Source organism: Sesamum indicum, linkage group LG6 (genome assembly GCF_026168435.1).
Source record: "Sesamum indicum cultivar Baizhima isolate 11 linkage group LG6, ASM2616843v1, whole genome shotgun sequence".
Classification (NCBI taxonomy): domain Eukaryota; kingdom Viridiplantae; phylum Streptophyta; class Magnoliopsida; order Lamiales; family Pedaliaceae; genus Sesamum; species Sesamum indicum.
Genome location: NC_142662.1, coordinates 2,540,944 through 2,558,691, shown reverse-complemented (window position 1 = coordinate 2,558,691; position 17,748 = coordinate 2,540,944). Strand labels below are relative to the sequence as shown.

At 36.9% G+C, this 17,748-nt stretch overlaps 1 protein-coding gene and 4 non-coding genes across 6 annotated transcripts; all 5 read right to left on the bottom strand.

Annotated features, from left to right (window-relative positions):
* Nucleotides 1–5,727: 5,727 nt before the first annotated feature.
* Nucleotides 5,728–5,799, bottom strand: TRNAP-AGG (transfer RNA proline (anticodon AGG)). Its single transcript has one exon. It is a non-coding gene; the product is annotated as a tRNA-Pro (tRNA).
* Nucleotides 5,800–6,308: 509 nt separating this feature from the next.
* On the bottom strand, nt 6,309–6,382 carry TRNAP-AGG (transfer RNA proline (anticodon AGG)). Its single transcript has one exon. It is a non-coding gene; the product is annotated as a tRNA-Pro (tRNA).
* A 513-nt stretch (nt 6,383–6,895) lies between these two features.
* Nucleotides 6,896–6,967, bottom strand: TRNAP-AGG (transfer RNA proline (anticodon AGG)). The gene has a single exon. It is a non-coding gene; the product is annotated as a tRNA-Pro (tRNA).
* Nucleotides 6,968–9,947: 2,980 nt separating this feature from the next.
* Nucleotides 9,948–10,019, bottom strand: TRNAP-AGG (transfer RNA proline (anticodon AGG)). Its single transcript has one exon. It is a non-coding gene; the product is annotated as a tRNA-Pro (tRNA).
* Nucleotides 10,020–10,576: 557 nt separating this feature from the next.
* LOC105165252 (uncharacterized) lies at nt 10,577–12,774 on the bottom strand. Of its 2 annotated transcripts, XM_011084205.3 has the most exons (5): nt 12,576–12,774; nt 12,433–12,475; nt 11,944–11,985; nt 11,632–11,866; nt 10,577–11,066 (listed from the first exon to the last, which is right to left on the bottom strand). In XM_011084205.3, the coding sequence occupies exons 1-5, from the start codon at nt 12,581–12,583 to the stop codon at nt 10,810–10,812; spliced, it is 585 nt and encodes a 194-aa protein (XP_011082507.1). In that variant the 5' UTR covers nt 12,584–12,774; the 3' UTR covers nt 10,577–10,809. The 2 variants fall into 2 exon arrangements, with proteins under 2 accessions (XP_011082507.1, XP_088737269.1); XM_088881143.1 differs by lacking the exons at nt 12,433–12,475; nt 12,576–12,774 and adding an exon at nt 12,228–12,426.
* Between the last annotated feature and the right edge of the window lie 4,974 nt (nt 12,775–17,748).

The following is a 17,748-nucleotide window of genomic DNA, read 5'->3' as shown; positions in this document are numbered from 1 at the left end:
ATGCCGGACTGCATTTGGCAATTAGCAAATTGGGAGAAACAATAAAAGAAAGTACTAGTGCTTCTGAGCAAGATTGTGCTAAAGCGACAATTTTACTTCGTCATCATCTTCATGAGAGCGTGAATTCTCAATATTTAACAGTTAAAAGTCATTTTCAACTCTGAAAAAGTTTAAAGGATTGATTTGATAATCAAAAGACTGTAATCTTACCATGTGTAAGATATGAGTAGATACAATTGCGACTGCAAGATTTCAAAACAATTGCTGAATATAATTCTGAGATGTTTCGAATTGTATCAAAAAATTAAGGTTATGTGGAGAAGATGTGACAGATGAACAATTATTGGAAAAACTACTTCTACTTTTCATGCACCCAACCTTGTACTCCAACAGCAGTACAGGGAACGTGGGCTCAAAACCTATTCAAATTTGATTTCATGCTTGCTTCCTGCAGAAGAAATAATAAGCTTTTGTTAAATAACCATCACACCCGATCCAGTGGTTCCAAACCACTTCCTAAAAATTCAGCGGCATTGCCTGAAGTAAATGCTACTTCTTCACGAAAGGTGCATGGTCAGTACCATGGCTCACCTTGGGGCCATTCTTATGGACGTGGTCGTGGTCGTGGAAATCATCATAAGACATGAATTAATCTCAATATTCAGAAGAACAATGGAAACAAGACAAAGAATCAACAAGAGAAAACTACAAATGGAGATCTTTACCATAGATGTGGGATGTCTGGACATTGGTCCCGTACCCGTCGTACGACACAACATCTAGTCAAATTATACCATGCTTTTGTGAAAGCAAATGGTAAAGAAATTGAGACTAATTTTGTTGAGGCTGGAGTCTCAGTCAATACCCATATAGATGCATAAGATGTTTTTCAGTCTATTGAAAATGATGATAAAGATCTTCCTAAGCTGCCCATACAGTTTGGTAACATTACTGAGGATTTCAACATGCTTGTTGATTAGATTTATCTCATATATTATTAGTATTTTTCTATTATTAAGTTATGTTTACTTTTATTTGTAGGGTATTCTTTTAATATCGTAATGTTTTTATATTTTATAATGAAGTTTTTCTTTTACTTGTTATATGTCTATTTCATTTATATAGAATGGATCAAGCCATTACAATATTAAAAGAAAACATATAAAACTGGCCAAAAATAAGTTTTAGAAAGAATGAGAACATATACTTCTGATTTATACGACACATTGATAAGCTCTATTAAAACACATAGTATCACTAACATGAAGTTAGTTGATCAAAGTAATTTTACTTTGTGGCATGATAGACTTGGCCATCTAGGTAAAACAATGATGTATAGGATCATTGAAAATTCATATGGACACCTACTAAGGACCTGAAGTTTCTTGTTAAAGGTGATTTTAGATGTCCAGCTTGTTCTTTTGAAAAATTAATTACAAAACCATCTATGACAAAAATGAATTTAGAATCTCTTATATTTCTCGAACGAATTCAAGGAGACATATGCAGGCCAATAACACCGTCATGTGGGCCATTTAAATAATTTATGGTGTTGATTGACGCATCGACACGTTAGTCACATTTAAGCTTGTTGTCAACACGAAATGTTGCTTTTGCAAGACTATTAGCCCAAATACTGCACTGAGAGCTCATTTTCCTGATTATCCTATTAAAAGGATAAGGTTAGATAATGTCGGAGAATTTCCTTCTAAATCCTTCGATGGTTATTGTCAATCGATTGGGATAGTTGTGACCCTTGTTGATGAGGTCAAAATTGCCTTTATCGGCATGGGGGCATACAATTTTACATGCAGCAGCTCTAATTCATCTTAGACCTACTGCTCGCTATAAATTTTCTTCATTACAATTGGTCTTCGGAAGAGAACCAAATATTTCTAATTTAAATGTATTTGGTTGTGCGGTGTATGTCTCCATACCCCCCTCCTCAACGAACTAAAATACGACCACAATAGAGACTGGGAATTTATGTTGGTTTTGAGTCTTCCTGAATTATTAAATACTTTGAACCAATGATCGGTGATCAATTCACTGTTAGGTACTTGGATTGTCAATTTGATGAGACAATATTCCCGGCATTAGGGGGAATAGATAAGGAGATTAAAAGGAAAGATATTGCATGGAATGCAATATCTATATTTTTTATGGATTCACGGACAAACAATAGTAAACTTCAAGTTCAACAGATCGTACATTTGCAAAGTATTGCAAATAGGCTACTAGAAGCGTTGATAGATACCAAAAATGTCACAAAATCACATATTTCGGCTGAAAATGTTCCAGCTCGTTTAGAAGTCCTTGAAGCGATTCTTACTCAATCAAAGGCATGTGAGTCACATATACGCCGGAAGCGTGATAGACCACTTGGCTCTAAAGATGCAAATCCTCGAAAGAGATCATCTCAATTAATCATGATGCAAATGTGATCATTAGTATTGTCTCTAAGGATAAAATCCCTGAAGCGGCTTTATCTTAAGACTCTGAAAGTAATAAGTAAGATCTCGAGGATAGTTATGAGATGTCTATTAATTATGCTCATAACAGTTTAGGTTGTATCGAAAAGAAATTGAAATGGATGATATTTTTGCTTATTCTATAACCGTCGAAATCATGGATGAAGATGAAAATGATCCTCAAACTGTGTAGGAATGTCGACATCGAAATGATTGGAAAAATTGAAATAGGACCATACAAGATGAGTTAGGCTCGCTAAATAAGCGAGAAGTATTTGGACCTATAACTCCAACACCAAAATGTATCAAACTAGTTGGCTATAAGTGGGCGTTTATATGAAAGAGAAATGAACGAAATGAAAATTGTAAGGTACAAAGCTAGACTTGTGGCCCAAGGCTTTACTCAAAAGCCCAGAATTGATTATACTGAAACATATTTACCTATAGTGGATGCAACCACAATTAGATTTTTAATAAATTTATCAGTAATTGAACAACTGCAAATGCAGCTCATGGATATGGTAAATGCATATCTGTATGGGTCATTGGATACAGATATCTACATGAGAATCCCAGAAGGATTAAAAATGTCTGAAGCATTGCAGTCAAAGCCTCGTTATATGTACTTTATCAAATTGAAAAGGTCCATGTACGGACTTAAACAATCATGATGTATGTGGTATAATCGTCTTAGTGAGTACTTAATAAAGAAAGGATTTTACCATAATCACATAAGTCCATGTTTATTCATAAAGAGGATAAAGTCGGGATTTGTAATCGTAATTGTGTATGTTGACAATTTGAATATTATTGGATCTCCTGAAGAGATTCGACAAGCAGTTGATTACTTAAAAAGTGAGTTTGAGATGAAAATTTTAAGTACTACAAAGTATTGTCTCGGCCTGTAGTTTGCATATACTAAGGGTGGAATTTCCATTCATCAATCGAACTATTTAGAAAAATTCCTTAAACGTTTTCATATGAACAAAGCTCATCCATTGAGTAAACCTATGGTAGTCCTATCACTTGATATTAATAAAGATCCGTTCCATCCTCCAACACTAATGATGAGATTTTGGGCCTAGAAGTACCATATCTCAGTGCAATTTGTACATTGATGTATCTTGCTAATAATATCCGACCAGATATAACTTTTTTAGATAATCTACTAGCAAGATATAGTTCAACACCAACAAAGAGACATTGGAATGGTGTTAAACACATTCTACGTTATTTACGTGGAATAAGTGACATGAGACTATATTTTGAACGACATGATGATGTCAAAACAATCAAATTAGTTGGTTATTCAGATGAGGGTATTTGTCTGATCCACATAATGCTATATCTCAATCTGGATATGTATTCATGTATAGTGAAACTGTTATTTCATAGCATTCAACCAAACAGACTTTGGTAGCCACCTCGTCAAATCATGCAGAATTAATTGCATTATATGAGGTTGGGCGTAAATATGACCTTATTGGAGCAGAAATGCCTCGAAGCTCCGGTGTCCAAAATCCAATCATTTTTGTTCTCGAGCAGATTAGCCTCCACGACCATTGTTGCTATGTTTTCGTCATTTTCTGCAAGGGTGACTTGGGGATAGAGTTTCATGTCAGTTTCTGATTCATCTTTTGCTAGTCTTTCTTTTGGAAACACTGGTACACCTTTTATGTCCTGGTTTCCCACAGCAACAACAAAGATGCTTACTCTTTTAGATTTTTGCCATCGTTACCTTTAAATGGCTTATGATCACTTTTTTGAAACTTTTTTCCTTTGTTTTAAAACCTGTCCTTGGCAAATGCGGAAGATTCAATTAAGTAGCCTTAAAAGAAATAGAAGAGGTAGAATTTTGCTTATCCATTTCCCGATTCACTTCCTCGACTCTCATGTGACTAATTAATTCTTGGAGTGACAATTCTCTTTTCTTGTGTTTGAGATGGTTTCTGATTCGCTCTGCGTAGGGGGGGGGAGGGGACACAATTTTATACCTTCAATTAGTAAGTCTCTTACCAGATTTTCGTATCCATGTGCCTGATCCATTATTGGTTTTCCATCGACCATCCGGAATTGGAGCCACTTGTCAATGATGTATTTTTTGTTGCCTGCATCATCGCCTCCATACCGGGTTTTTAGTTTGTCCGAAATCATCTTAGTAGCTTTCTGATTGACAAAAAGTCGAATAGATCATTTATCATGTGGTTAAGATATGGCCCCTCACCATCTAATTATCTATTTCAAATTTTGCCTTGGCTTCTCCATTAGTTTTCTTTGTCACGTCTATTGAAGAAGTGATGATTCTTTTAGTGGAAAGCTGGAGTTACTGGTGGATTTGTTGACAATACGTAGTCCACATCAAGCTGTTCGAAAATGATTAGGAGCTTTTGAGACCATATTTGAAGTTGGTCTAGTCAAGCGGTTTTAGCTTGGAAATGTCAGTCAGGGATTTTGAAATAGGGATAACCATAAGAATAGTAGCATGATTTATCACTTTGTAGAAATTTAGCTTTCAAATTATTACGAAATATTAAATGATAAATGATGTGATGTGGTAAATCCAGAGGCTTGATAGCAAAATCGCGGTACAATAGTGGTGCAACCATTATAACTATTTGTTCCCCAAAGTTAACGCAACACTCTCTAATATGTGTACTCATGATAGAGAGTTGGAACAACAAACAATATTACTTAGAGAAATATGAAACAAGAATACGAAAAGAAGATGAAGAATTTTAGTTGTGTGTCAAATGAGGCAAACTGAGGCCTATTTATAGAAGAGGCTTCGATTTGTTGAAATAATTTAGGAACTAAGACTCTAAAAAATTAGGTCATAGGAACAACAGCTACTTCAAAGACTTGGTCAAGCAGTTTCAGGAGTTCAAAATAAAGAGAGAAAAAAATGTATGATTTATAGTGATTTCACCACCAAAAAAATTGAAACCGCATAGCTCAGCCCAACCCGGACCGTGACGGGTTGGGCGAGCGCGGGTGTGTTATTTGTAACAAAACTTACCAACCTACACTTCTCAACTCATAAGGTGGCAAAAAGACTCTATATAAATGTGAAGTAAAAAGTTCGTGAAGGCAATGTGGTAAAAAAGAAAGGCTTCTAGTAGCCACTCCTTACACTCATTTGCCAAAATCATCCTTACTTTGTATATGAAAATTATGCCCAAATTGTGCTAGGCGGAGTGGAGCTTGGATTATCTTTGCAAAAATTGCAAGTCATTTTAAGGAAACATACAAGCTAAAGGGGGCATTCCGAGAATTGAACTCGGGACCTCTCGCACCCTAAGCGAGAATCATACCACTAGACCAAATGCCCTCATTGTCCCTCATGCTTTTTATTTTCAAAATTGAACAGGGCCCCTCCACGCTCCAACTCTTGATCATTCTCATTGCTTAAAACTTTACATACCTTCGGGCTTAGGCTAAATCACGAATATTTTCTTAAAAAAAGAAACAGAATCTTAAGCACGAAATCTTAATTTATGATTTATAGTGATTTCACCACCAAAAAAATTGAAACCGCATAGCTCAGACCCGGACCATGACGGGTTGGGCGAGCGCGGGTGTGTTATTTGTAACAAAACTTACCTACCTATACTTCTCAAATCATAAGGTGGCAAAAGACTCTATATAAATGTGAAGCAAAAAGTTCGTGAAAGCAATGTGGTAAAAAAGAAAGGCTTCTAGTAGCCACTCCTTACACTCATTTGCCAAAATCATCCTTACTTTGTATATGAAAATTATGCCCAGATTGTACTAGGCAGAGTGGAGCTTGGATTATCTTTGCAAAATTGCAAGTCATTTTAAGGAAATATGCAAGCTAAAAGGGGGCATTCCGAGAATTGAACTCGGGACCTCTCGCACCCTAAGCGAGAATCATACCACTAGACCAAATTCCCTCGTTGTCACTCATGTTTTTTATGTTCAAAATTGAATAGGGCCCCTCCACGCTCCAACTCTTGATCATTCTCATTGCTTAAAACTTTACATACCTTCGGGCTTAGGCTAAATCACGAATATTTCCTTAAAAAAAGAAACAAAATCTTAAGCACGAAATCTTAATTTATGATTTATAGTGATTTCACCACCAAAAAATTTGAAACCGCATAGCTCAGCCAACCCGGACCGTGACGGGTTGGGCGAGCGCGGGTGTGTTATAGTAACAAAACTTACCTACCTATACTTCTCAAATCATAAGGTGGCAAAAGACTCTATATAAATGTGAAGCAAAAAGTTCGTGAAAGCAATGTGGTAAAAAAGAAAGGCTTCTAGTAGCCACTCCTTACACTCATTTGCCAAAATCATCCTTACTTTGTATATGAAAATTATGCCCAGATTGTACTAGGCGGAGTGGAGCTTGGATTATCTTTGCAAAATTGCAAGTCATTTTAAGGAAATATGCAAGCTAAAAGGGGGCATTCCGAGAATTGAACTCGGGACCTCTCGCACCCTAAGCGAGAATCATACCACTAGACCAAATGCCCTCATTGTCACTCATGTTTTTTATGTTCAAAATTGAATAGGGCCCCTCCACGCTCCAACTCTTGATCATTCTCATTGCTTAAAACTTTACATACCTTCGGGCTTAGGCTAAATCACGAATATTTCCTTAAAAAAAGAAACAAAATCTTAAGCACGAAATCTTAATTTATGATTTATAGTGATTTCACCACCAAAAAATTTGAAACCGCATAGCTCAGCCAACCCGGACCGTGACGGGTTGGGCGAGCGCGGGTGTGTTATTGTAACAAAACTTACCTACCTACACTTCTCAAATCATAAGGTGGCAAAAGACTCTATATAAATGTGAAGCAAAAATGACGATGGGAAGTGCTGGATCTGCGGTTTTTACGGCCTTGAGCGTTACATCTTGTGGATGAGGACGAAGCCTCGTAGCTTATCAAGCCCTTCACGGATGAGGATGTGAAACTGGCAATGTTTGATATAGCAGAGGACAAAGCTCCAGGGCCGGATGGCTATTCGTTGGGGTTTTCTAAAGCTGCATGGACAGTTGTGGATGATGAAGTCACTAGAGCTGTCTTGGATTTCTTTGCTACGGGGAAACTTTTAAAGCAGGTCAATTATACGCTCTTGGCGGTTATTCCCAAGGTACACTCCCCTATTACTGTAGCTGACTTTCGTCCCATTGCTTGTTGCAATGTGATTTATAAGGTTATTGCTAAGCTACTGGTCCAACGTTTGAGTGTGGTTTTGGGCAAGCTTGTTAGTCCTTGTCAAGCGACTTTCATACCTGGCAGGAGCATTGGGGATAACATCATGATGGCACAAGAGTTATTCACTGGATATAATCAATCAATTACCTCCACGGTGTGCTTTGAAAGTGGACATACGTAAAGTATATGATATTGTGGAGTGGGATTTTCTCCTTGTCACACTTCAATTATTCGGGTTCCTGGTCATATTTATGAGATGGATTGAAGAATATTTTACAACACCATCATTCTCGGTAGGCTTGAATGGGAAGGCACACGATTTTTTTGTGGGCTCAAGAGGGCTTCGTCAAGGTGACCCTCTATCTCCATACCTCTTTGTCCTTGTTATGGAAGTGATGCACTTGGTCTTCCTCCAAATTATTGAGCAAGATGGACGCTTCCAATTTTATTACAAATGTGAAGCCTCCAATATCTTCCAACTGGGTTTCGCCGATGATGTTATCTTATTCAATCGAGCAGCGGTGGACTCTATACGTGTATTCAAGGACGGACTGGATCGCTTTGGTGATTGGTCGGGGCTTCGGTTAAATGCACAAAAAAGTCATCTCATACTGTCCTGAGCCGCTCAAGGAATGAAAGAGGAGCTGTTGACGATGCTTGAGTTCCAGGAGGGACAACTGCCGATGAGGTATTTAGGATTCCTCTTAATATCATCTATACTATCATAACTGATTACCTACCCTTGCTGAATAAAATTGAGTCTCGTATTGCTGGATGGGAGGGGTTGGCTTTATCATATGCAGGACGGGTGCAAATTATTAAATCTGTACTTTCGTCCCTTAGTATTTATTGGTCTTCAGCTTTCATTCTCCCAAAAACGGTCATTAATGAAATTGAAAAATGCTTACCGAAATTCCTATAGAAAGGCACGGGGAGTAGTGAGTATGCTAAAGTTTCTTGGAGGGAGGTGTGTAAACCGAAAGATGAGGGGGGTCAAGGATTGAAAGACATTGGGACGATGAATCGGGCCCTCATATGTAAAAAATTATGTGATGTTATTCGTTGTGACAGGACATCCATTTGGGTGGAATGGTTACACCAAGGACGACTTCGGAACTCCTCTATTTGGACTATATCTGAAAATAGAGGCTCATGGTGTTGGAAGAAACTTATACGATTAAGGGCATGGATGCGATCGGAGGTTGTTTACCGTATCTGTGATGGGTGGAATTTTTATTTATGGAGGGACCCTTGGCACCATCTAGGCCCTCTTATTCAGAGAGTTCCCCATGGACCTATTGTTACGGGATTGCAGGAACCCAACAGGTTGTGGGCTGTCATTCACGAGGGTCAGTGGCAATGCCCTTCTATCACTGACTTCGAATGTCTGGAGATCTTGCAGGTACTACCTATCATTCACGGAGGTAATGACCGAATTTTGCGGCGATTCTCGGGCAATATTGTCACCACACAAGCCCTCTATCGCTTATTTAATCACCCGGGTCCAAAAGTAGGCTAGTATTCACTACTTTCTGGACCTCTAAAAATTCCTCGGCACATGTTCATTCTCTGGCTCGCTATTCAGGAAAAGCTTGCTACGATGGACAAGCAATGGTTATCACATTTAGGAGGATGCATCCTATGTACTGAGGACAATTTGGAGACACACATGCATTTGTTCTTTCATTGTCAGTATAGTAGACGTTGTTTGACTATTTTCAGACGAATTATTCAATTTCTCTGGCCTAACAGACAGTGACGGATGGATATTGAATGGGCTTTTAGGAAGTGGAGGGGCAAACACATTATTAACATGGCATACCGTGCGCTACTTGGGGCATGCGTTTACCACATTTGGAGGGAACGCAACATGAGACGGTTCGAGCACACTTCGAGGTCGTCGGCTACATTAGCTAGCTTAATCATAGAGGATGTCAGACTACGAATTCTTAGCAAAAATCTTTCTAGCTCTATTAGCTCTAGTGCACTTTATAGATTATGGCGTATCCCTTGGCCTGTCGAGGGATAACATATCATATGAACACTATTGTATTATACCTCCTTTTTCCATTTATAAAATTTACCTTTCCCCAAAAAATGTGAAGCAAAAAGTTCGTGAAGACAATGTGGTAAAAAAGAAAGGCTTCTAGTAGCCACTCCTTACACTTATTTGCCAAAATCATCCTTATTTTGTATATGAAAATTATGCCTAGATTGTACTAGGCGGAGTGGAGCTTGGATTATCTTTGCAAAAACTGCAAGTCACTTGAAGGAAGTATACAAGCTAGAGGGGGCATTCCGAGAATTGAACTCGGGACCTCTCGCACCCTAAGCGAGAATCATACCACTAGACCAAATGCCCTCATGGTCACTTATACTTTTTATGTTCAAAATTGAAACAATGTAGGGCCCCTCCACGCTCCAACTCTTGATCATTCTCATTGCTTAAAACTTTACATACCTTCGGGCTTAGGCTAAATTACGAATATTTTCTTAAAAAAAGAAACAAAATCTTAAGCACGAAATCTTAATTTCGTATTGATCATCCTGTCTCTTCGGCGATTTTCGTTTGCTCCTACTGTGGATCATCATGCCTTTACTTGTGAGTTCTCCGTTGTATGTCAAAACTACGCATGTTATGACGATCATAATGATGAATGGATCGTAAGGGCCTCATCCATTCACCAATATCAACACAGCTCATATTTTGGGCCTCTCAGTTTGAATTTTTGTAATTCAGAATATACTCCTTCTGTACTTCAATTCTCACTCGTAATTCTAAGCGTCATCCAAGTACTCTCAAGGTTAGTTCTTCAAATTTGGTTATGTTCAAACTTTCACAGTATTCTTAATGAGAAGTCTTTTCAATCCCAATCTATGATCTCAGCTGTAGTCCTTTACTTGAGCAAAAGGAAAGAGTTCTGCTTGAAAATCCCAATAGGTAGTTTGCTCTGACTTAAATTGCCAGAAAGAAATTACAAACAGTCCCAAGGCCTTTTGATGAATATAACCAAAGCCAGGAATACATTTTCAGCCTAACCTCCTCTGACACGGAAACCGATCTTTTTCACTAAATTCTTTTTACAAAATTTTCATAGAGATCCTTCCCCTCAAACTCACAAGATGTACTCAAGAATACAGAAGTGGTAAGACTACTTATTAGCTTCAGGAGCTTGAGCACTAGCATTAGTACCATCACCACCCCCACTCGAGGGCAAAGAGACACTCCCTTGATACACTGGGGGCGCAAACATTGGCGGGGCACCAGTATTTGGCGTTCCAGCACTTCCAGGAACCATTGGAGGAGGACCTGTCATGGGTCTCTGGAGGCCATTCATTTGACCAGGCATGCCAGGAGCACCTGGAGGAGGGGCCATCTGTGGCATCCCAGGAGGAGCTGGTGCATAACCTGTTAACAGTGGAATGAAAGAGTTAAGACACAAGGTTCTATGCACATTGCCACATAACATAAGACTGGAAAAGGATATGCGTTAGGTCACCCCAGTCTTCACAGCACAAGGACTCCACAAATGCACAATCTCGAGCACAATAATATCTAAAAGTAGCTTACAGCCAAATTATTTATTGGTTCTCTAGGGAAATATGCTGATCTAGCAGAAACCATAAGAGGGTTCCAATTGATTCTTTCAGGAGAATTAGATGGTATTCCTAAACAGGTCACGTATTTGGTGGGTAATACTAATGAAGCTAATGTGAAGGCTATCAACTTAGAAACTGCGAACAATTTGAAGAAAATACCTCAAATCTTTGTCTATTAAACCCCTAAAGTGTTGGATTCACAAGTGAAGGATATCGTTTTATCTCCCTAAAACACCCGCTCCTACTAGCAGTACTGATCTAAATATATGAATGCAGACTAGTGCTTCCTGGGAATTAACTCTTGAGCATAGATGAGATGCATTTAAGTCCTAGTCAAGGAAAGGAGATGGTGTTCCACGGGAAGTTTAATATACCTGGAGCTCCAGGTATCGGTCTTGGCAAAACCGGAGGTCTAATCCCTGGGACTAATGGCGCTCCAGGAGGCAACTGTCCTGGAATTGGTGTAGGTAGAACTGGCAGACCAGGCCTTAGCTGATTGTAAGGAGCGACAGGTGGCCTAAATGCCCCGAGATGTTCCTTGACCTTTTGATCTATCAAACTTTGATTTAGTTGTGCCTCGTATTGTTGGTAATAACTTCTTACGTTCGCCTGCTCAGAGTAGGCAATGAGATACACACAAGAAATAAAGTTGGAAGGGGGGAGGTTCGGGAGATGAGAAACAAAACCTTGTGCTTGTATCCCGCATTGTGTTGTTTCCTAACTGAAGGCTGCAGTCAGAACCAACAATTTCAATATAGGAAACTTCAAAGATTGTAAAAGCAAGCATACATAAAATGCTAAGACCATAACAAGCATATTCTTCCCCCAAACACTAAGCCGGATTAATCAGCCACTCAGAAGGTGATCAAGGAAGGACAAATTCAAAATCCTTCCTTTTCTGTTACTCCAGAGAACAAATCACAAGCGGAAAGTCAACAAATAAGAACTCTTTAACAAGTCCATAACTTACCAAATAGGAAACTTCCCACATTTATCAAGTGATAGCATTCCCACATTTTTAACCTTTTTTCCGCATTCAACTTATGAATATCAAGAATCCCCCTTTAATGATCCACCCAGGCCATGTAGTTAACCCCATAAGCTCACAATTAGGTACGAACAAACAGATTCAGAGACAAGAAAAACAGTGAGGAAAGACAAGGAACATGACTCACGGAATCATGCGTGAGATAAGTGTCGCAATAGTCACAGTAATACCTGAAGAGAACAGAACATAAGAGGAAAACATAATTCAGATGAAATCTCCGCAAGAGTATCATCTCTACTCCCTAAAAAAAAACAAAAAGTTAACACATACCTGGGCATCGCGAAATTCCGCGATAAACGGAAAACCTGTCGATCAACGAGATCCAATTGGAAAAGCTTTCCAATTAAATTTGAGCTCTTCGCGAAGATCGGAAAGAAGGAAGCAGCAGAAAACCCTAGAGTAACAGAGAGAAGCGTGATTTCATTTTTTACAGGAAAATTTCTACAAATATACTATTGATTGATGCGACGTCCACGCTTTTACGGTGTTTCAAGACCAGTATAGGAAACTACTAGAGGGAGGCTTTGGGCCGGATCTTCATTCGATATGGGTCGGATCTCTGACAGCCCATGTCTCATTTGCTCTCAAATCGTCGAACTCAAATCCAATTTCAAAATTTTCTTCTTTCCAATAACAAGTTCTCATTCAATTCAAATTTGACTCAATATTAAAATAAAGGTATAATTCTCCTCCCATGAAATTTTAGCATAATTATACGTGGATTCTCTATAATTTGAAAAATTATATCTAGTATTTCTTAAGTTTGCTTTTATCTAACAAATAAATCCCTCTGTTAATCAAAATTCATCGAATTTGTTGATATTAACAAAAAGAATAAAAAAAATTCAATCTTAACCCTTGATTAACTTATTACAGGTGAAATAAATTTTTTTATAATCAAATTACCATTATACGTCTTCACATACTATCGCATGCAACGATGATGTATATCTTCACATTGCGTGTGGGTATGCGTGTGGGCAGGGGACCATCTCTGGTGGTGTGCTTGTATTTAGTAATCCTAACGACAAGTAAAAGGAGCGACTTGTTCGAGGATGATGTTTGGTCTCTTGTGATGAAAAGAACACATTATAATGATGACATGGTTTGCTTATGTTGTCTCAATAGCTCAAAACTAAACTGAAAAGGGCACCGCTACTCCTACTCCACTCTATTTATTCACTCCTTGTTGTCTCAATAGCTCAAAACAATTGTACGGCAAGAAGGGTAAAATAGTGTTGTTGACTGCATCGTTTAGAGATTACATAATTATTTTTTTATTTGATGAGGCATTTGTAATATTTGAATTAATGATGGGATATTTGTAATTATGTCGAGTATAAAGAAATGTAGCTATAATTTATCCTAAAATAAAATGTAGAACTTTGTCGATAGATATTCCATTAATTTTAATATTTTGCATTTTAACTTGATTTTTGCTCTATTTGAACTACGAACTTTGTAAATTGAAAATTTGGACACGCACGACATATCTGTAGCTCCCCCCCCCCCTCTCGACCCCTCCCCCAAAATTTTAACATATAAATGAAAAAGCACAACGCCAATGAGGTCTAATTTAATTTACAAAGTTGAACTCCAAGATTAAGAGGTGAGGTCGTGGGTTTAAGTTTATTTTAATAATAGTTGTTGGTTTATTGTAATAGTAGTTGTTGGTTAGTTATACATATTTGATATTTATATTGACCTACATATATTATTTGAAAATTATAATATAATTGTAACTAATTCTTAAAATAAAACTAAAATAATAATATGGGTGGCAGGCGAAAATTGACAAATCTTGGAATTTTCAATTTTGTACTTTACAATGTAAAAATAATAATAGTGATAAAAATAAAATTATTATATGACGAACCAGAGGGTGTACTTTTGATGTTTCGGGGCATTTGATGTAGTATGTGGATTTAAAATAAATAAAACAATAAATCCCAACATACATGCTATAGATTATAGAAACAAACGAGAAGTGGTATTTAAATGAGACATTACCTCTTTCGTTTTTTGTTTCAATCGACAATCTTGCATTCGCCCCTTTGTTCACTCTGGACTCCGACGTAGGAGCTCTCTAGAGATGATTCACACCGCACCATGGAAGGTTGCTTTGATCTCTTTGGTAGAAGAAATCAAAGTCGGTTGAAAGAAATGATTGAAGAGAACTACACTATTGATGAGTGTATTCTCTTCATCAAAAAATTCTCTACGACTCTATCTTTGATCCTAGATAAAAAAGAGTTAGAGAATTAGAGGGATGAGAAGGGGAGAGAGAGAGAGAGAGAGGGCCGAGAGTACTAGGAGGAGAAAGGGAAATGTGTGTTCTCTTCACCTTTTACTATGTGGAGTTATCATATGAATAATGATAATAACACACACATACATATATATATATATATACTTTGTATGGGAAGGTGAAAATGTATCCTGGTATATTCCACCTATCTACAAGGCAACCTCCTTCCTATATGTAATGATCCAACCGTGCCATATAATAAAGACTTCAAATATGGTCAAATTTACATTTTTTAAAAGTGCAATTTTGACCAACCCTCTTTCCAACAATAGAAGTCAACTCTATTGCTAGTAGGCCTTAATTTAGTAGACCAGATTTCATTTTAATCAAATTAACATAAATCCAAGGCCCGATGAATTTAATTAAATTCAATTTAATAAGATCCAATTAAGTATAGCCCAATGTCATTTAATCCAATTAAAGGCATAAACCCACATTCTCTTTAATTAATAAATTGAATTTATTAAGTAAGACAAGCTCAATTAAATTAATTCAATTAATTCAAGCTAAAAATTTCTCTCAATCATGAAGGCTTGGTAGACATCCATTGTTGGCACTATACAAGAAATGGGATTTTCTCTATAAGTAGTGCCTATCATTTGGCTTTGACTCTTCAATATGAGGCTTCCACAAGTGCATCAGTTCCAAATCCTTCTTCACAATGCTGGAAAATATTGTGGAACAACTCTATTCCTCCAAACTCAAGCTTTTCATTTCGAAAATTTGCCTGGATTCTATCCCCACTACTCACAATCTCAATAGTCAAATGCGTACGGACGTTTTCAGCTGCTCGTTCTGTAACGAAAACAGCGATGATGTTGGCCATATCTTTATAGCATGTCATTACTCTAGACAGGTTTGGGTTTTATCCAATTTCTCAGTGGCAGGGCGATAATACAGATTGGATCTTCTCATTAGCTTCATTGCTCGACCAAAAAGACTTTGAGTGTTTCTTGGTGTATCTGGTGGGGAAGAAATAACCAATGTATGGAAAATTTCTTTGTGCACCCTAGTCAAATTATCCTCTCACCAAATTCCTTGATCCAATCCTATGCAGCAACCATCAAGCTGCAGACTCAAATGATATCAAGACATCTAGATGGACTCCTCCTCCATTTAGGATGATCAAGATTAATTTTGACAGGGCTGTTTTCGCAATCGACGATGAAATGGGGACTAGTGTAGTAGCTCAAGATGGAAATTGAACAATGGCCGCCTAACTCTCCTTTCAACAGATAGCCGATCCTAAATTAGGGGAAGCAATAGCAGCTAGGGAAGAGCCAGACTTGGTACGCCGTAGGAATTGGTCACAAATTATTTTCGAGGGTGACTGCCTCCAAACTGAGATCTCATGCTCATGATTTATCTTATGTTGGTGTCTTAGTGTAGCACCCCCCTTACTCACTACATTAATTATTACTATTTCACCCTTTCTAAGCGATTTCTTTTCACCCCGTAAAATAAATTTTATTTTATCAATACAATATAATATCACAAGAGATAATAGATTCCACAAAAGTTTATATTTGCTCTCACCAAATGTCCTCATATACATAACCTCAAACGAAAATAGCATAACAGCTAGCTGTACAAAATTTTAAACACAAACCCGACAAAAGACTAGTATATTTAATAACCACACAGCCAAAAGTCCTGACTTTAGATGTTACGGTTGACCCACCTAATAAGAATAATGGCACATCTCAAAGTTCAGTGTAGCTAATCAGTGTGACCTATCTCTTGAAAGTACGTGGCAAGGAATAAGTTGTCTACTCCGTAAGTCTAGCTAACCAGTCTATATATATACACACACAAGCAGGAAGTTACTGTACAATGCAATCACATCAACTAATAAGTATTCGTCATATAGCAACAACAAATGTAAGGAATAATGCATACCCACAACTGTAAATCAGTCCATGATAAAGTATTTGAAGTTATTGTTTATTTCTTAAGGCCTTACTCTAATTGGAGTACACCAGTTAATGGTTTTGTTGGTCATCATCATCTTAGTCAATGTCATATCATATACAGTACAGCATACTCGTTGTATGTAATATCCCCACACTATCCATCCCAGTGTGTAGTAATATCAGTACAGGACATTACGACAAATATGGAATCACCACACCACCCTACTATGTAGCTAACAACATAGGATATTCTCTGTTATCCGAAATACCCCGGTACCCAACGCGCCATGGTACCTAGCTTAAGTCATTTATTTTTCATATCATATCATCAACCACACCACCATTAATCACATTATCATAATCCATTGACTATGTTCCCAACTAGGTAAGCACCATCTTTTATTCCAATTCACAACAACAATATCACTAACTTTATCATTCAATTCTCTATAATACTCATTTTCTCAGTAATAACTTTTCCATTCTATTTCATTCAACAACCAATATACTATATCCACATATATAAATATAAGTTCAAATTCACGATCAAATATATAAGTAACCTATAAATATAATGCTACACATATAAATATAAATCAATTAGTGACATTTACCTCAAATCTCCAAAATAACTATGTTAACACAAAGAGCTGCTCAACCTTTTATCTTATCGTCACGTCCTATAATAAGATATTATACATATAATCAATATATATAAAATATCATAAACTCTAAATAGAATATTATATAATATTCGTACGTTTTCCACCAATCTTTTAACATTTCATTTATATTGAAGTCTAAACATCTGTTCTATTTTTTTTAAATAACTACATTTTTCTTGTATATTTATATAACTACATTTTGCAAGTTCAAATACACATATATGTATATTGTTCTATTTCTTTTAAATAACTACATTTTCTTGTATATTTTATTTAATCCTTTTAATAATTACCATTACATCCTATCTAATTTTTTAATTAATATAATTTACTCAAAAATATTATAATGAATTCCAATTTACTCTATTCAAATTTTAATATATTCCATCTCCAATCTACAATTTATTTTTAATTTTTTTAATAATTATCAATTAGTCTAGTTTATTTTAAAATTTCTTAAAAATTATCAATTAATCTCTCAATTATATATAAAATTCTATCAACGTCAGATTTACTTTCGGACATCCTTTACTTAGTGTTTGTTCTTGTTTTCATTT